Source organism: Ranitomeya variabilis, chromosome 4 (genome assembly GCF_051348905.1).
Source record: "Ranitomeya variabilis isolate aRanVar5 chromosome 4, aRanVar5.hap1, whole genome shotgun sequence".
NCBI classification, from domain to species: Eukaryota; Metazoa; Chordata; class Amphibia; order Anura; family Dendrobatidae; genus Ranitomeya; species Ranitomeya variabilis.
The window spans coordinates 270,026,902-270,047,251 of NC_135235.1; the positions used below are offsets into that span (position 1 = coordinate 270,026,902).

At 47.6% G+C, this 20,350-nt stretch overlaps 1 protein-coding gene across 8 annotated transcripts in view; it reads left to right on the forward strand.

The window, feature by feature from the left end:
- The window catches only part of CEP164 (centrosomal protein 164), an 84,697-nt gene extending 64,589 nt beyond the window's left edge, over positions 1–20,108 (forward strand). For all 8 annotated transcript variants that reach the window (XM_077249878.1, XM_077249881.1, XM_077249880.1 and 5 more), the window contains 6 exons: positions 9,353–9,460; positions 11,686–11,794; positions 13,102–13,425; positions 13,829–13,895; positions 15,405–15,527; positions 16,488–20,108. In XM_077249878.1, the coding sequence (XP_077105993.1) occupies positions 9,353–9,460; positions 11,686–11,794; positions 13,102–13,425; positions 13,829–13,895; positions 15,405–15,527; positions 16,488–16,584 (828 nt within the window). In that variant the 3' untranslated portion in view covers positions 16,585–20,108. The remainder of the gene's footprint in view (positions 1–9,352; positions 9,461–11,685; positions 11,795–13,101; positions 13,426–13,828; positions 13,896–15,404; positions 15,528–16,487) is intronic.
- Positions 20,109–20,350: the final 242 nt, after the last annotated feature.

A 20,350-nucleotide genomic window follows, 5' to 3' on the forward strand; every position in this document is an offset into this window, starting at 1 on the left:
GGTGTATCAGGGTGACTATCTTGGTGGCCAGTCCTTGCCCTGTCCCCCCTCATCCCTCTCCTCGGAGAGGGCTGAGAGGAAGATGGTGGTCACCTTTGGTGACCTTCCCCCTTTCTAAGGGGTTGACACCGTCTTCTGCGCCCATTTTACGGCTCGGGAAGGAGGATTCTCACTTCCAGGACCCTTCCTACTACCCAAGGGCTCCTGATGCAATCCTCGACTACCAGGTAGCAGATCTTCAGCCCCCCCCCCCCCCCCCCCCCCTCACCGCCCTAGAGATGTAAGCGGTGCGCTCTCTGCTCGGAGCACTTAGCTTATTTCTCCTGCAGTGTTCCTCCTTGCAGTAATTGCCGCGGCTCTAGCGTTCCTTTATTAGGGACAGCAGGGGATCCTAGGCAACGGGCGCCCTTTTTATTTGAATCATCGCGCCAGTTTTTTACCGGCGCGCGCCTTTCGGCTTTTCATTTCTGGCACTGCCCATTTGTCGGGCGCGTGCGCCGTTCTTGTTTCTTCTGCGGCCTTTTCGCGCCCGGCTTGCCACGCCCCCAGCGCCTTTGCCCTGCCCTGTGTCCCCGCGGGCACACCTTCCCCGGGGTCCAGCGCCAACGGGGGGCGTTTTTTCTCTTGGGAGGCTCTCTCTCTCTCTCCCTCCCTTATGCGCCTGGCCACGCCCACTTCCGGCGCGTTTCTTCCCGCGCTGAGAGAAGCCGACTTCCTCCTCCTGCCTGGTCTCCATCGCGTCGCGTGGGGCTTGAGGATCCCTGGGGGACACAGACTCCCGCAACTGCTGCTGTCGCTGGGTTTTGGTAGGCTTGCGCTGCTTCTTTCTCTGGCTGTACTCCTCCCTGCAGTATCGTCTCTGCACCTGCTGCAAGTGGTTCTACCTCTACCTATGTCCAACCCCGCACCCGGCTATACCTCTATGGTCATCCACTACGCCTGCGCTCGCTGTAGCAAAAAGTGGGCTTCAGGTCAGCCATCTCCTTTCTACCCGTCCTCCGTTCCTCCCATCATGTCCGTCCCTCAGGAAGCTCCTAGGTCTCGAGATGAGTGCATCCCCCCTCCCCCGGAGTAGTGGGCTGTTGCAATGTCTCAATCAGTGTCTGACTTGACTAAAGTGTCTCAGTCCCTGGTCCAGGCACTTGAACATATCCCGCTTCTGTCTAATGCCACCAGTGCCACGAACGCCCCACACGGCGATTCGCTCGCACTTGACCAAGACCTTCACAGAGGCAGACTTGAAAAAAGATGCAGAAAGAGGACCCTGTCTAGATCTTCTTCCAGTTCTCTGAATCACACCGGGATACCCCTATCTGCCCGTTTCCCCTCCTCGCAGGCGGACGTCAGGTCTGATGTAACCTCTGAGTCGGAATCTGATCTGATTTCTTTCTTCGTCATAGCGCTATACCCTCTAATTACGTCTGGGGCACTGCAAAACATACAGAACGGATACAGGCTGACATCCAGTATTGACTGCACCCTCAGGACAGGTATTCCTATGGTTCCGTATACCCCTCATTTCAACCAGTCCACACTATTGAGCCTCATTGTTCTTATATCTATATATTGCAGCCACAAGTCTTGGTCCAGCCGCTGATACGGTTTTTGTGCATTGGCTTATTTTCGCTAGCACTCTTGCTAGGTCAGTATCGCTATGACGTACTACTCCATTTGGGGTGGAGACAATAATAACCTGGCCACAAAGATGCAATTATTGTCGATACTATACTGTATATTTATATGTATGGGGTGCAGGCCCCCTTCTGATGTGGGCCTAATGTCACTACTGCCTCCTTATGCTATATTGTTCTTTTCAGGTTATGCTTCTTCATCGTTCTATTTGACTCACCAAACGTAAAGGGTCCTTTCTTTGTGCACAATACAGTTCTAATAGGGTATGTTCTTCCTCCATAATTGTGTGCTCCAGATTCAACATGAACTCCTTTCCTCAACTCCCTCAAGTATCTAGTAATTCATGTTACATTTTGCTCCTGGAAATATATGATCCCTAGTCGTTAATCTTTACAGACTATGTCAAACTATCGGCTATTGAATTACTGTGATATGGATTTCTTTCTTTTATGTACAATTGTAAATATGTATATACCTATTTGTGAGTGACATTGTTTTATTTTCTACTTGTTACAGCGATTTTGTGAACAAGGCTACGGGTTAGCCGAAACGTCAATTCGCCAAGTACCTTTTTTCCTCTGATATAAATTTAATAAACTTTTGGAATTATGCATTTGAAAACCATACGAGTGCAGTGATTTTTTGGAACTTGAAGACTTGAAAAAAGATGCAGAAAGAGGACCCTGTCTAGATCTTCTTCCAGTTCTCTGAATCACACCGGGATACCCCTATCTGCCCGTTTCCCCTCCTCGCAGGCGGACGTCAGGTCTGATGTAACCTCTGAGTCGGAATCTGACTCGGATGCAGATCAGACTTCCAGGACACAGGATATGGTTGATAGCCTTATTTCGGCTATTATTCAGACGCTTTAGCTTAAGGAGGAAGAGACAACCTCTCAGGATGTCTCCGTTTCATTTAAATGGATTAAACGTCCCTCCAGAGTTTTTCCCAATCACAAGGTGTTTGACAACACTACGTCTAGACACTGGGAAAACCCTGGTAAACGTTTCCCTGGAAGGAAACGGCTGGACGTTTTATACCCTTTTCACTCAGACCTTGTTAGCAAATGGTCCGAGTCTCCTAAGGTAGACCCGCCTGTGTCTAGATTATCCTCACAGACAGTTTTGTCTATTCCGGACGTGGCATCTCTTAAGGATCCCACGGACAGACAAATCGAGGCATTATCCAAATCGGCGTTTGAGGCTTCTGTCCTAGTTTCGCCTCTTCATGGGTAGCGAAAGCTGTGTCAGCCTGGGCCAAGACCCTACACAGAGGCATTTTAGCCCCAGCTCCTGCTGAGGGAACTGTCTGATTTGGCGGACCAGATTTCTCTTGCGGGTAAATACCTCATGAATACCTCCCTGGATGCGGCTGCTTGCTCAGCAAGGGCTAACAGTAACATTGTGGCCATTCGCCGAGTTCTTTGGCTTAAAGCGTGGAACGCAGATCCCGCTTCTAAAAAATCCCTCACTGGCCTGCCCTTCCAGGGCTCCAGACTCTTCGGCACACAGCTGGATCAAATGATCTCGGATGCTATTGGTGGTAAGAGTACCTCCTTACCTCAGTCCAAGCCTAGACGTCCCTTCAACAAGAAGGGCCCCCAGTCCTTTCGCCCCTTTCAGTCCTTTACCTCCTCAGGAAATTCCGCTCGTCAGGACCAGTCTTCCGCCCAAGGAGAACGGAGGAAACCTTCCTTCAGGCCCCCCCCGCACTGGAGAACTAAGAGCCGCTCCTCAAATCCCTCTGGACCTCGAGGCCACAGATTTTCTAATAAATGACGGGTCGCCCCCACCTGGAAATCCTTCCAGGGTGGGAGGCCGGCTTCTTCTGTTCTCAGAGGTTTGGCTATCGGTAGTCGACGACGCCTGGGTCAGGGAGATCGTCACCTCAGGCTACAAGATAGAATTTTCTCCGCCCCCAGGAAGACATTTCTTTCTTTCTCGTCCTCCCAAACAGTCCTCCCATCTTCCAGGGCTTCTCCAGGCCGTCGATTCCCTCCTCGCCTCAGGAGTTATAGTTCCGGTCCCTTATCCCGAGCGGTTTTCGGGTTTTTACTCAAACCTGTTCGTGGTTCCAAGAAAGGACGGTTCTCTCCGTCCAATCTTGGATCTCAAGCAATTAAACTGCCATCTTCGAATTCGGCACTTCAAAATGGAATCGCTGCACTCGGTGATCGCGTCCATGGAACCGAAAGAATTTCTGTGTTCCGTGGACATTCGGGATGCGTACCTACACATCCCGATTTGCGTACAGCATCAGAGGTTCCTCCATTTCGCAATCCAAGAACATCATTACCAGTTCACGGCTCTCCCTTTCGGTCTGGCGTCTGCTCCCAGGGTCTTTACGAAGGTCATGGCCATTCTGCGTTCGAAGGGGATTCTCGTAATCCCCTACCTCGACGATCTCCTGATCAAGGGTTCGTCTCGTCAGGATTGCAGCCAGAGCCTCCAGCTTGCTTTGGACACGCTTATCCGCCTCGGCTGGATAATCAACTTCCAGAAGTCCTCCTTGATTCCAACCCAACGTCTGGAGTTCCTTGGCTTGGAATTCAACACCTTTCAGGCTCAGGTCTTCCTCCCCAAGGAGAAGTTCCTTTCTCTTCGTCGGGGTATCAGAGCACTAAAGGGCCCGAACCCTCTGCCTCTCCGCCTCGCCATGAGGGTTCTGGGGAAAATGGTCGCTTCCATGGAAGCGGTCCCCTATGCTCAGTTCCACTCTCGCCCTCTCCAGCTGGCCCTTCTGGCTGCCTGGGACAGGAACCCTCTTTCCCTGGACCGCCCGCTTCGCCTCTCTCATAGGGTGAAGCAGTCTCTCACTTGGTGGACGCTATCCACCTCCATTCTGTGCGGGAGGTCATTTCTTCCCCTCCGCTGGCAGTTCATCACCACTGACGCCAGCCTCCAGGGGTGGGGAGCGGTCTTTCTCCACCTCACGGTCCAGGGCCGCTGGACTGCTCAAGAGACACGGCTTCCTATCAACCTCTTGGAAATCCTAGCCCTCATCCACTGGCAGTCCCTCCTCTCGGGAAAGGCGGTCCGCATTCAGTCGGACAACGCCACAGCCATGGCTTACATAAACCATCAGGGAGGGAGTTGCAGTCATGACGGAAGTCGCAAAAATTCTGCGTTGGGTGGAGAGCCACGTTCCCTCTATATCAGCCGTCCACATCCCAGGGGTGGACAATTGGGAAGCCAACTTCCTCAGGCGCCAAGGGCTCATGGCGGGCGAGGGGTCTCTTCTCCCCTCAATCTTCAGCCAGATTTGTCAGAGGTGGGGCGTTCCAGACGTCGACTTAATGGCCTTCCGGGCCAACCACAAGGTTCCCCAGTACGTTTCCATATCTCGGGATCCGATGGCCGTCGGTTGCGATGCTCTCGTGATCTCGTGGGCCCAGTTCCAGATGCCTTATCTGTTCCCACCTCTCCCCTTGATCCCAAGGGTCGTAAAAAAAGATCAAGAGAGAAGGGGTCCCTATACTCTTGGTAGCTCCAGATTGGCCTCGCAGGGCCTGGTATGCTGAACTAGTGAACATGCTGTCGGACGTTCCATGGAGACTACCGGATCGTTCGGATCTTCTTTCGCAGGGGCCCCTCTTCCACCCGAATTCTCGGTCTCTGAATTTAATGGTATGGCCGTTTAGGCCGCAGTCCTGAAGGACGCGGGTTTTTCTCATAGCGTCATACAGACGATGATAAAAGCGAGAAAACCGGCTTCCTCGCGTATCTACCATCGATGTTGGAGGGCCTTTTTCCGATGGTGTGAGGACAACAGCCTGTTTCCTATGAACTTTTCCCTTCCATCACTTCTCGGTTTCCTTCAAGCGGGTCTTGATTCGGGACTGTCTCTGAGCACCTTGAAGGGTCAGATTTCCGCTCTGTCCATCCTTTTTCAGAGACCTGGCCTCTCTTCTGCAGGTGAGGACCTTTATCCAAGGGGTCGCTCATATAGTTCCCCCTTATCATCCTCCTATCGAGCCTTGGGACCTCAACCTCGTGTTAGACGCTCTTCAGGGTGCGCCTTTTGAACCGATTCGGGACATCTCCTTCTCACTTCTATCATGGAAGGTGGCCTTCTTGGTCGCCATCACCTCGATTAGGAGAGTCTCTGAGCTGGCAGCATTGTCCTGTCGCTCTCCCTTTCTAATCCTGCACCAGAACAAGGTGGTTCTTCGTCCGGTTCCGTCCTTCCTACCAAAGGTAGTTTCGGCATTTCACATCAATGAGGACATCGTCCTCCCTTCCTTGTGCCCTTCCCCAGTTCATCCCTTGGAGAAATCTCTTCACAAGCTGGATGTGGTCAGGGCTATCCGGATTTATCTTTCCAGAACTGCTTCTTTTCGTCAGGCTGATCCTCTGTTTATCGTCTCGGAAGGGCGTCAAAAGGGGCTCCCCGCCTCCAAGTCCACAATTGCTCGTTGGATCCGTTCGGCGGTTCTGGAGGCATACCGTGACCAAAACAAACAGCCTCCGTCGGGGGTGAAGGCTCACTATACCCGGGCTGTGGGAGCTTCCTGGGCAGTTCGCCACCAAGCTTTGGCCTCGCAGGTTTGCAAGACCACAACGTGGTCATCCATTCACACCTTTGTAAAATTTTAAAAGGTGCATACTCAGGCTTCCGCGGACGCGAGCCTGGTTAGGAAGGTACTGCAGGCGGTCTCTCACTGGCCGACCTAACTTCTCTCTCTCTCTGCAGAATATCCCTCCCTAGGGACTGCTTTTGGACGTCCCATGGTTACCTGTGTCCCCCAATGAAGCGAGAAAGAAAGAGGGATTTTTGGTTCTTACCATAAAATCTCTTTCTTGGAGCCTTCATTGGGGGACACAGCACCCTCCCTTTAGGTTGTACCGTGTTGGCCAACATGCCGTTGTTGTGGGTTGGTGCATAGGTTGAGTTTTCAATTTTACTTGTTCCTACTACTGCTTTTGCACTAACTAAGTTGCCTGGTGCCTGTCGGAGGGTGCATACTGCCGGGGAGGAGTTATTTCTTCTTTATTTGCATAGTGTCAGCCTCCTAGCGACAGCAGCATACACCCATGGTTACCTGTGTCCCCCAATGAAGGCTCCAAGAAAGAGATTTTACGGTAAGAACCAAAAATCCCTCTATTAAAATTGTGGGGAGTAAGAAACATAGCCAGTGGAAAGTTCACAAAAAACGTATTAGAACAACATGTATGTGGAAAGGGGAAATCAAAAAATACTGTTGTGTTCTCAGTAAGGTACGGTATTTAATATGTAAAGTGAAATGTAGCAGCTTTATATCCAATATATAAATATAGTAATGAGGAGATGGTTGTAAGATATATAATTGCACATATATCAATTAGGGAGCGTATCATAAAAAAAGAACAGCAAAGAAGTCAAGACCCCAGGACTCTGACATACGTTTCCCCCTTGGCTTTCTCAAGGGGTCTTGACTTATATGTTGTTCTTCTTTTTTTTAATGGTTTGTTCCCTAATTCGTAGTTATAAAATAGATAAACTGCACACATATCAATTATTGAGTATACCATAAAAAAAGATGAACAGCATAGAAGTCAAGATGCAAGGACTCCTTGAGAAAGCCAGAAGCGAAACGTACATCTAAGGGTACCGTCACACAGTGCCATTTTCATCGCTACGACGGCACGATCCGTGACGTCGCAGCGTCGTATGATTATCGCTCCAGCGTCGTAGACTGCGGTCACACTTTGCAATCACGGCGCTGGAGCGATGCCGAAGTCCCCGGGTAACCAGGGTAAACATCGGGTTACTAAGCGCAGGGCCGCGCTTAGTAACCCGATGTTTACCCTGGTTACCAGCGTAAACGTAAAAAAAACAAACAGTACATACTTACATTCCGGTGTCTGTCCCCCGGCGTTCTGCTTCTCTCCACTGTGTAAGCACCATAGCCGGAAAGCAGAGCGGTGACGTCACCTCTGTGCTCGCTTTCCGGCCGGCAGGCGCTCACAGTGCAGAGAAGCTGAGACGCCGGAGGACAGACACCGGAATGTAAGTATGTACTGTTTGGTTTTTTTACGTTTACACTGGTAACCAGGGTAAACATCGGGTTACTAAGCGCGGCCCTGCGCTTAGGCTACGTTCACATTTGCGTTGTGCGCCGCAGCGTCGGCGCCGCAACGCACAACGCAAACAAAAACGCAGCAAAACGCATGCACAACGCTGCGTTTTGCGCCGCATGCGTCCTTTTTTTCATTGATTTTTGACGCAGCAAAAAATGCAACTTGCTGCGTCCTCTGCGCCCAGACGCGGGCGCCGCAGGGACGCATGCGGCGCAAAACGCAAGCGAGACGCATGTCCATGCGCCCCCATGTTAAATATAGGGGCGCATGACGCATGCGGCGACGCTGCGGCGCCCGACGCTGCGGCGCACACCGCAAATGTGAACGTAGCCTTAGTTACCCAATGTTTACCCTGGTTACAAGCGAACACATCGCTGGATCGGTGTCACACACAACGATCCAGCGATGTCAGCGGGTGATCAAGCGACGAAAGAAAGTTCCAAACGATCTGCTACGACGTACGATTCTCAGCAGGGTCCCTGATCACTGCTGCGTGTCAGACACTGCGATATCGTAACGATATCGCTAGAACGTCACGAATCGTACCGTCGTAGCGATGAAAATGGCACTGTGTGACGGTACCCTTAGTCCTGGGTTCTTGACTTGTATGCTGGTCTTCTCTTTTTAGATATGTACCCTAATTGATAGTTATAAAATAGATAAACTACACGTATCAATTGGGGTACATACCATAGAAAGAGACAAACAGAATAAAAGTCAAGAGCCCACTTACGCTTCGCCCTTGGTTTTCTCAAGGAGTCCTGGGGTCTTGACTTCTATGCTGTTCTTGTCTTTTAATGGTATGTATCCTAATTGATATATGTACTGTTAGTTTATCTATTTTATAACTATCAATTAGGGTACAGACCATAAAAAGAGAAGAACAGCATATAGAGTCAAGACCCCTGGGCTCCTTGAGAAAGCCAAGGACGAAACGTACATCAGAGTCCTGGGGTCTTGACTTATATGCCGTCCTTCTCTTTTTTTTTTATGGTATTTTCCCTAATTGATACGTGCAGTTTATTTATCTTATAACTATCTACTTACCAAGTTTATATATTGGATATATAGCTGCTACATATTAAATCCTTTACTGAGAACACAACAGTATTTTTTGATTAACCCCTTCTACATACATGTTGTTCTAATAAGTTTGTCGTAAACTTGCCAGTTTATATGTGTCATGCTCCCCACAATTTTAATATATTTTTTTTAATTTTATGCATCAATAAAATCTAGCTTAGAAACCACGCTCCTCTCCCTCTTCCCACAAGAGTGCAGGCAGCTTACCGGCACCAGGAGAAAAATCAGGCATCTGTCACACAGGCAGGAGGCCATCCACCGGAGCGGGAGAGGAGAAGGTAAGCCCCCGCATCAGCATGGGATACACTTACTATGCACCAGCGCCCAGCGGCATGATAATTACTGTATACATATTAGAGCCATTATTCAGGGATAACTGCACATAAGCATCATTTTCAAGGGCGGCTTGTGGACTGTCTTTTATGGGGCATCCATCGTGATGTGCCATTGCTCATCGTATGGAGACCGCCATTGTTATTGGTACTGCTCCGTCATCATTGTGGGGAGCACAGCGTTCGTTATGCATGTCTCCGTAGGTTTGGGAAGCAAATAACACTTTTCTGCCCGTGTTCCTGCAGGAATCCCGCAACCTGAAAGACATCCGCAGCACAATGGAGAAGGGACACGTATTGCTGCAGGAGAAGGAGCAGCGTCTGCAGGAGCTGGAGGACTCGCTCCTCGAGGAGGTAGACGCCTACAGAAAGGAATCCTGCTCCCTATGCATGCGGCTAGTACACAGCCCTGACATAAGCCCACCCAAGAGTTAAGGACCATATCCGATGACCGCTTTATGCCACATTGCAGCAGACTATCACTATATTATCATCTCTGAGGGTCAGACGTTATTCACGGTGATACACAACAACATTTTTCTGTAATCCACACCATACACAGGCACATCTGTGGCCCATAGTGGGGGCTGGCACAAGCGCTCTCTGGGGGGGTGGCAGTAACGCAGCAGATGGTGGGCTTGGCACGCAACTCTGCAGGGAGGTGTAGGCTTTCACAGCAGAAACGGATTTCAGTAGAGGATGATAATAATGCAGTCGCTCGTAAATACACAATAACAGAACTTATGAAATCATCAGGATTTTTTTTTGGGGGGGTAGTTAAAGGTCACCGTGGCACCCGTGCAGTTAAATACTGCACCCCGAGATCCAATGTTGTGATCTTGGTATTTAAGGGGGCACATATCTCGGTGTGGATAGACCACTCAAGTCGTATCTTCAATTAGCACAAATATATCATAGCGAGGAAATGAGCAAAAGTTCCTGATCGGCTCCGTTTATTACCGGCACGATTAGGGTAAGTGTCCACAATGTCTTTTTAAGGTGGATTCGTCTTGAACCCACCTGAAAAAAGCACGCTCGGCTGTCCTCCCGAGTATTTTTTAGTGCTCGGAGATTTAGTTTTCCTCACCTGAGCGTAATGATTCACATCTCTTAGCCAGCTTGATTACATGTGGGGATTCCCTAGCAACCAGGCAACCCCCACATGTACTTATGCTGGCTAACAGATGTAAATCATTCAGCTGCGGCGATGAAAACTAAATCTCCGAGCACTAAAAAATACTCGGAGGACACCCGAGCGTGCTCGAGAAATCTCGAGTAACGAGTATATTCGTTCATCAATAGTAGTCATCTCATTATTATGACAGAGAGGATTACAATGACCGATAACTCCTCTATATACAGCAGATGACACAGGATCCACCATTCACAATAGGAGATATCAGAGCTCACCTCCTCCTCCTGTACAATGACTGATAACGCCTCTATATACAGTAGATAACACAGGATCTACCATTCACAATAGGTGATGTCACAGCTCACCTCCTCCTCCTGTACAATGACTGATAACGCCTCTATATACAGTAGATAACACAGGATCCACCATTTACACTAGGTGAGTTCACAGCTCACCTCCTCCTCCTATACAATGAATGATAACACCTCTATATATAGCAGAGAACACAGGATCCAGCATTCACAATAGGTGATGTCACAGCTCACCTCCTCCCCTTCTGTACAATGACTGATAACACCTCTATACACAGTAGATAACACAGGATCCACCATTCACAATAGGGGATGTCACAGCTCACCTCCTCCTGTACAATGACTGATAACACCTCTATATACAGTAGATAACACAGGATCCACCATTCACAATAGGTGATATCACAGCTCACCTCCTCCTCCTGTACAATGACTGATAACACCTCTATATACAGTAGATAACACAGGATCCACCATTCACAATAGGTGATGTCACAGCTCACCTCCTCCTCCTGTACAATGACTGATAACCCCTCTAGATACAGTAGATAACACCGGATCTACCATTCACAATAGGTGATGTCACAGCTCCCCTCCTCCCCTCCTGTACAATGACTGATAACACCTCTATATACAGTAGATAACACAGGATCCACCATTTACAATAGGTGATGTCACAGCTCACCTCCGCCTCCTGTACAATGACTGATAACACTTCTATATACAGTAGATAACACAGGATCCACCATTCACAATAGGTGATGTCATAGCTCACCTCCTCCTCCTGTACAATGACTGATAACACCTCTATATACAGTAGATAACACAGGATCCACCATTTACAATAGGTGATGTCACAGCTCACCTCCTCCTCCTGTACAATGACTGATAACACCTCTATATACAGTAGATAACACAGGATCCACCATTTACAATAGGTGATGTCACAGCTCACCTCCTCCTCCTGTACAATGACTGATAACACCTCTATATACAGTAGATAACACAGGATCCACCATTCACAATAGGTGATGTCATAGCTCACCTCCTCCTCCTGCACAATGACTGATAACACCTTTGTACAGTAGATAACATAGCATGTTTCTGAACCTTAAACTTTCCATCTTTTTAAGGTGTCGGAAGATGATACTCTGAAGAGCAGAAGGAACAAAAAATTTGTGACCTTTGATGTCAGTGACTCGGATGACACCAGTAGTGGGACCAGTATGGACGCTCATAGAGGTGAGACTTACAAACACTGTTGTGGAAATGATTGAGGTGCTACCATCTCTCAGTATAATAGTCTTGTCTGTTCCGGCGATTGTTATCCTTCCTTGTATACTTTGCACAGGTGGGTCACCTGCCGTGTTTCATCAGTCCACCTGACAGCGCTCTCATGACTCGCCCATCCCCTGGCCACTTGGCTCTACCGAGCATGTTTGCCTTTTCAGGGGCAGAGTGGGGTTTCACTGCTTCAGAATCCTCTTTGGCTTCTTTTTTTGTTTTGTTTTCTTCAGCATGCCTGATCCTTTTTCCATTTGACGTCTGATGGAGGAGGGTTGGGGGCCTCTGTACACTGTGCCCCCATACATACTGATTAGATCAGACCTGGTCAAAGTGTGATCCGCAGGCCACATCCGGCCCTCCAGCTGTTCCAGTCCAGTAGGCGGACAGAGACAGCCAAGAGGCTGAAAACAGTGACCCATGGGCCGCACCGTGCTCCCCCACCTCCCGCTCGCTGTCACCGCTGTAAATGCATTTCTTGGAGGAGGCGCCGCCGGCCTCCTCTTCCACCAATCAGGGTGTGAAACAGGTGACGTGATGACTTCATTTTATTGCATCAGCTGTGCACTGGAGACAGGAGCAGAGCGCCGGGGGAACGGTTGCAAGATGAGTATGTGGTGTTCTTTCTTTCATGGGTATGTGATGTTTGGCTGGACATGGGGAGACTATGGGGGTCTCGAGCTGGATATGGGGAGGCTATGGGGTTCTGGTGCGGTACATGTGCAGACTATGAGTGTCTCGTGCTGTACATGTGGAGCCTATAGGGGGCTCGTGCTGTACACGTGGAGGCAGTGTGGGGCTCGTGCTGTATATGGAGAGGCAGTCTGGGGCCTGTGCTGTATATATGGGGCTGTGTTGGGGCTCATACAGCGTATAAGGGCTTCGGGGGCTCATACGGCATATAAGGGGCAGTGTGCGGGCTCTTACGGTATATAAGGGGCAGTGTGGGGTCTCATACAGTATATAGGAGGATGTCAGCATTCTTAATTCTTCTCAATGTTAAATATTATTGGTCTAAATAAATATAACTAATATTAATATTGAGCAGAAATAACTTCAACCTTTTGGTTCGGCCTCCACAACAGTCACGGTCTCTCATGTGGCCCCTCGGTAAAATTACTTGCCCATCCCTGACGTACATGGTTGGCTGATCCCGCCAGTGTCTGTGGATTTGGAGATCCTCTCTGTGTTTTGGGGGCTTAGTCCATGGATTATGCGTTGCATGTCTTGCATCTGGCAATGATCCTTCTTCCTTCATATTTCAGCCGCGGATGTTTCGGGATCACAGAGCAGCCTCCCCCTGAAGGTCCAGCACCTCACACAGTCCCTGCGTCACCTCACTGCCGAGCTGAACAGTGTGTTATCATCTCTCTCCTCCGACCCTCACTCCATACTCCAGCCGCCTCCTGCCATGACGGGGATCCCTGTTTCCACCTACGCATCATTGTCCAGAATCAGTCCGGACATTGGCAGCCATCCTCTGTCCCCGTGGGCCTGGAGAACGAGTGTCCACTCCAGCGCTTCTTCTGCCTCTGCCGCCCAGACGGTGGACGCCATTATGGCAGAGAAATGGAGAAAGTATTTCCCAGGTAAAAAATTTATTTTTAACAGCAGCATTTGTGGTTAAAAAGCAACAATTGAGCATGTTCCGACCGCTGCTGGCTGTAAAACACAGCCGGCACCTGCCCTATAGTGGCGTCAGCTTCTCAGCCGATCTCTATCTCTCCATATCTTCCTCATTTGTATTACACCCCGGTCAGTTGAGCGTGCATGTGTTCTGAATGGCATAAGGGGTGTAGTCTGCTGCCAGACTCTTCTCTCCCCTGGGAACAAAATGGTCAGGCACTCAAATACAACATGCCTGATCCTTCTCTGCCCTGCCAAATGAAGAGAGGGTCATACACACAATGGGTGGCCCGGCTGCTCCTGACAGATTCAGTTTTCATTTAACATATCGATGACCAAATGTGACGCGTGTTTTCTGTTTTTCAGGGCGGACGCCTTCACTGAGTGAGCACCCGCTACGCACAGAGAATAAATTAGGCTACATTTCTGCTGAGTGAGTCACTATCACAGATTTGTTAATGTCAGACAAGTAGAGTCGTCAATGCCGTACCTTACCCACTCGCGGACCCTTAGGGGCCAGGGGGTGGTGGACTAGATCAGCATATAAACCAAAACCTCTCAGCGGGTCTGCGTGAAAAGCAAATAGTGTCTCTCGCTCTGGAGGACCAGTCCTGTATTGCATATACAGAACATTATGCAATACTTTTTTTGTCCTGCGGGGGCACTGCAGGGAAATTTATAACTTACATCCAGTTTCCATATAGATTAAAGATGATCGCTGGTGGTCCAGACAACACTTGATGATCTGCTTATTGTTAAGAGATTCTTTTAGAAAGTAGGGATTGTCTAATGAGGAGAATATATATATATATATATATATATATATATATATATATATATATATATATATTATACACTCGAGTATAAGTCGACCCGAGTGTAAGCTGAGACCCCTAATTTTGCCACAAAAAACAGAAAGCTTATTGACTCGAGTATAAGCCTAGGGTGGAAAATGCAGCAGCTACCGGTAAAAGTCAAAAATAAAAATAGATACCGATAAAAGTAAAATTAATTGAGACATCAGTAGGTTAAGTGTTTTTGAATATCCATATTGAATCCGGAGCCCCGTATAATGCTCCATCCAGTTCATGATGGGCCCCATATAATGCTCCATACAAAATACGCCCCGTATAATGCTCCATACAGTTTATGATGGGCCCCATAAGATGCTCCATATTAAAATATGCCCCGTATAATGCTGCACAAATGCTGATTATGGTCCCATAAGATGCTCTATAGACTATTATGCCCCATATGCTGTTGCTGTGATTAAAAAAAAAAAAATGACATACTCACCTCTCGTCGCTCAGGCCCCTGGCACTTGCTATATTCACCTTTCCGCGTTCCACCGCCGAGCGCCGCTGTGTCTTCCGCGTCCTCTGCACTAACGTTCAGGCAGAGGGTGGCGTGCACACTAATCGTGTCATTGCGCCCTCTGACCTGAGCGTCACTGCAGAGGACGCGGAAGACGGAGCGGCGCCCGACGGTAGAACGGGGACAGGTGAATATTGCACACTGCCCCCGTCATACTCGCCTGCTCCTGGCGCGGTCCCTGCACGTGCCTGGTTCTCCGGGCGCAGGCAGCTTTTTCAGCATTGAGCGGTCACATGGTACCGCTCATTACAGTAATGAATATGCGGCTCCACCCCTATGGGAGTGGAGTCGGGTCCATATCCATTACTGTAATGTGCGGTACCGTGTGACCGCTCACTACAGGAAGAAGCTTTCAGCGCCCGGAGAACCAGGGACGTGCAGGGACCGCGCCAGGAGCAGGTGAGTATTATTAGACCGCTGCTGCTCCCCCCTCCCCTGCCGACCCTGGGAATGACTCGAGTATAAGCCGAGAGGGGCAATTTCAGCCTAAAAAAATGGGCTGAAATTCAGGCTTATATTCGAGTATATACGGTATAATCAATAGTTATCTTGTGATTTTCTACTGTAGGGAACAGCTCAAAAACATGCAAAGCGTGACATTACGAGCCCAGCACGCGGATAAGCAGACCATGCAGGCCATGATCGAGACCAACAAGAAATGGCTGGAGACTTATAAGAATGACCCCAAGGTGTATCCTTGTACATCGTGCCTATCTGATGTCTCTGGATTAGAGGATGTGCTGCTTATAGGGGCTCTCAAGCTTTATTAATGCAGCCTTAAATTTCTACCTACAGATCAAAATGCTCATAAGTAAAATTAAAAAAAAACCTTTAGGCCTAGTGCCCACGGTCAGTAATTGGCAGCACTTTGGACGCCGTACATATCCGCTCCATCCAAAGCGCTGCCGGATAGTGAACGCAGGTGATTCCGCATGTGTTCATTGAACCATGTGGAATCACCGCGTCCAATAAATTGTATGGGTGACTTTTATCTTGCAGAGGCTTGCGTCTCCACAGGATAAATTGACATGCTGCAGTCTGGAAAGGCGCTCCGCATGTCCGTCTCCGCAGGTGATCCACAGGCGTCGGTGCACGCATAGTGCACATGGGATTTCTTGAAATCTCATCCACTATGCTGTAACATCTGGACGCTGCGAGTTGGGCACTGTGGGGGTATGCAGCGTCCAACTCACAGCGTTTCCTGACCGTGGATACATACCCATTAGGACCTTTTCCTTAGGATAAGTATCACATTTTTAAGATTTAACTGCTGGGAATCTCAACGATCGTCTGATTAAGGGGACAGCAGAACTGGCACTTTGTCCAGGTTTGCCGGATGCGGACGCAGGACCTGGCACAGATCACACTTTGATGGTCTATTTGTAGGACAGAACGTTTATATATCATGGACCGTCCTTTTTTAAAAGACGTGGGACACAACAGAGTCCGTTAGTGATAGATATATATATATATATATATATATATATATATATATATATATATATATATATATATATATATATATAGAATAGGTATATAATATATATATATATCATACTGTATATACTAACAAGTAACAATCTGCGCCTTAGTCCATTTTTATTTGAGATTGTCACCCCATTTGCTCGGTTTTCCTTAACTAAACGCTCAGTCTACTTCCTTCTCGTATGAGCCGATCTCCAACAGGAAAAGGAGTTTTGCAGCTGGGACTGGATGAAAATGACAAAATTAAAGTTTATCATTACTAGCGGTGGAGCCCACACAGTATCTTCAGATCAGGAAACGGATGGGACACAAATTTACATTACACATGCAGAATTATGAAAGAATTGGAAACTTTTTCATAATACTGTAGGTCACAAATATTAAAGGGGAGCTCCACCTTACTATGTCAGAAATGTAACTCACTAACAAGCCTAAAGTCCTTCCCACGTACATCTGCGATGCCGGCGATTGCAATATGGAAAGCTTGAGACAAGGAGTCTAGAAAAATGTCTGCCGCATGATAGCTCCCCTATATATCGGCTACTTACGGTACATATATACCAATAACATTAGTAACAGTTTCTATTAGCTCCCCTTCTGCTCGTTACGGACATTAGGTTTAGGGTTTCTTGTTAGGAAATTGCATAAATAGCAATTACCCCTTATTGCATTACTATGGGAGACACCCACTTTAACTTCCAGAGAGTTCTTTAAACTCGGAGTACGAATGTCCAGCCTTTGTCGATTTAGTAAATAGGTTTTACCATTTTGTTGTGCAAATTGCCTCTTCAGAGAGGAAAAGAACATGAACTCTTAGGATAAATAGCCAAACCAGAATCTCAATTTGCAGACACGGTGTTTCGGTGTGATTGCCCCTCTTTATCGCAAAGTATGAGATCTGATTTGGCTTAGGATTTGGATCTAATTGGTGACATTTCTCCTTGTGGAGAGTGAGAAGCCAAGCCTGGCATGTCAGAATGAGGAGACTTGTAGGCCTTGCATGCTCCAGGCCTGGCTTGTCACTCTGCACAAGGAGAAACTTTATCCCTTTAGATACCATTTTATAGCAAAATTCTAACTGTATTTTTCAATGTTATTTGTCCATGAAGTCCTGTCCCCCCAATATGGCTCTGCAATTCTTGGCTTAGATAAGTGAGCGCCCATGCGATCGTTGCTATGCTTAGTTTCCTTTGTGTGGCTGCACACATTCATTTCTATAAGTTCCATTGAAGTTAGTGGAGCCTGTAGAAGTCTGTAAGCAAAGCCAAAATGATTTTCTACTGAGCACGTGCAGAGCACTGGAGAGAGCAGGATAGGTTGTCATTCTCTGATCAGTAGGGGTCGGACACCCAACTACCCATCTTATCGGTTGTTTGCAGCCAGTGTGAAGTGCCAGAACAGCACGGCCATTCTTGGGTTCCTCAGCTCTGCTCCTATTGAAATGAATAGGAACTGAGCTGCAGTACCAAGAATGTCCACTACACGGCGCATGGAGCCAATGCGAACAGCTGATCGGACAGGGTACCGTGTACATGACCCTTACCGATCTGAGGATAGGTCATCCAGATATACACTAAGTCTTGGACAATCCCTTTAAGATATTCATGTCAACCAATCTAGATAAACAAAGCAAAAAATGGGTAGAAATTCACTTTGAAGAGTTATTCACAAAAAAAGTTAACCCCTGCCCGTAGTATAAGGGTTAACTTGCTGATTGATGGGACATCAACAATCCTCAAAAATGTGGCTCTGTAACCTCAGGAATCAGGATTTGCAGAGTCCTGTCTTAAAAGGAGCAGAGGTGCTAGTGCTTGACCTACACACCATTCAGTGGGGTGTCCAGAGAAAGAAGAATACCAAGCGCTTACACCTCCGCTCCTAAGATGCTGCAGAGCCCTGATCTTGGGATCGTTGGACCCCCACCGAGCAGCCAGTTATCTCCTATCCGGTGTGTAGGTGAAAATTTGTTTGTTTTGGCATAACCCCTTTAAGGGCAGGAGTTACAGATCATAATGATTATGTGCACCACACATCCGCTAAAGGAATCTTGTACACAAAAATAATCCGTAGCACTGTGGTTCTATCGACAAGTATGTTCCTAAGCTTTAGATATTTGTCCTGCAGGGTTTGTCAGGTACAACGGGTAGAATCATTGCTTTACATTATGTATATATTTATTTTTATACTGGATCGATATTCGCTACTGCACTTTGTACAGAGGCACACTACGAGCAGTGCGGAACACAGGCTGCCCATCAGTGTTGCCTACAGAGGATACATTTTGTCCATCAGTGTCGCCTACAGAGGATAGATTTTGTCCATCAGTGTCGCCTGCAGAGGATACATTTTGTCCATCAGTGTCGCCTGCAGAGGATACATTTTGTCCATCAGTGTCGCCTACAGAGGATACATTTGTGCCTGATGATTTTACACTTTGCCTTATTGTACATCTTGGTTCTCCAACTGTTGGAATCTGATGGTCGAAAATAAAGAAAAAGTTACCGATGTTCATGATGTTAAATTTGCCAGCAGATTAGACGACTAAAGTTTGGACTAAACTTTTTTGAAACTGTGATGATATGTTGTTGCCACTGATTAGTTGTTTGGATCACTGAGGCCGGGATCTTTAGACCCTCCAGTGATCACTAAAAAGAGAAGACAGAAGTGATCTGCTAATCCGGGGAGTGCGAGCAGAACTGTGTACAGATGTGAGGATAAACTTGAGTATTTCTTCCTGGGATCTCGGGTCTAGTAAACAGGGTTCATGAAAAGAATCTGTGAGCACGTTTGTGCTATGCAATCTGAGAGCAGCATGATGTAGGGGCTGAGAGCCTGATTCCAGCAATGTCACTTATTGGGCTGTGTGGTCGTGTTTCTATAATATCAGTGTTTTATCAGCAGGAGATTATCACTACAGGACTAGTTGTCTCGTGTCTCCCAGTCATCCTGCTCTGTGCAACCCCGCCTCCACCACTGATTAGCTAGCTTTCTGCCAATCGGTGATGTGGGCGGGGTTATAGATGGATCAGCATTCAGAGCTCTGCTAGATCTACATGAGAAAAAACAGTGATTGTTTCATAATGACAGCATGCAGGCCAGCAAGTGATGCATCGCTGGAATCGGGGTCGTTGCCCCAACATAATGCTGCTCACGAATTGCATATAAAAAAAAACTACTGACAGGATTCCCTTTAATCAGGCAATTGTAAGGATACACTCTGAATGGATTACTAGCCAATCAAATTCATACTTTAAAAGATGCAGATCAGATTTAAATAATAATTAAAAAATGACATATTCCTGTATTGACCCCTCTAACCCCAGCATGTCCCATTCCAGTGCTCACCCAGTCCCGCAGGTTTGTGCTTCCCAGTCCCTTCTGTGGACCCCCAGAAATGCCTGCTCAGACAATCACCAGCCGAGGCGGGTCACATAATTTGTATATAATTGTGTAAGGCAGTGGTCTGCAATCTGAGGTGCTTACTCAACTACAACTCCCAGCATGCCCTGCTGGCTACAACTGTATCTACAATAGATCATACGATCCCTGTATCAGTAAATGAAATATATTTTTTTACAATTTTTTTTTTCATGACGACAAATCTGCACTCCTTGCTACTATGCAATTCTACCGGACGCACTCGCGCCTGCTGTGTTTGGTTATGTATTTTTTTTATATCCGTGTGCTGATATTTATTGACTCCAGTAATGACATTGTGACATTTTTATACCTGGTGTTTGTATGCTCCGTGTGTATTGCATCCTTCAGATTAAATCCATATACTGTACTCTGCAGTCTGCTGGTGTGAATCTCTTTGTAACAGTGACTGTGAATATTGGCTCAGTAGGATGGAGAATTTTCTCTGCCTAAGTATCACAATCTGCGGAGAGCAAACCTTCATCATCGAAACTTAAAGGATCCACGTGGCCCATGTTTACAATTGTGCCTGGGACGGACGTCCACATTATTTTACCACAATTTCATCATGTGTTATATAACCAACAATTATGGTAAAATTGTGAAAAAAAT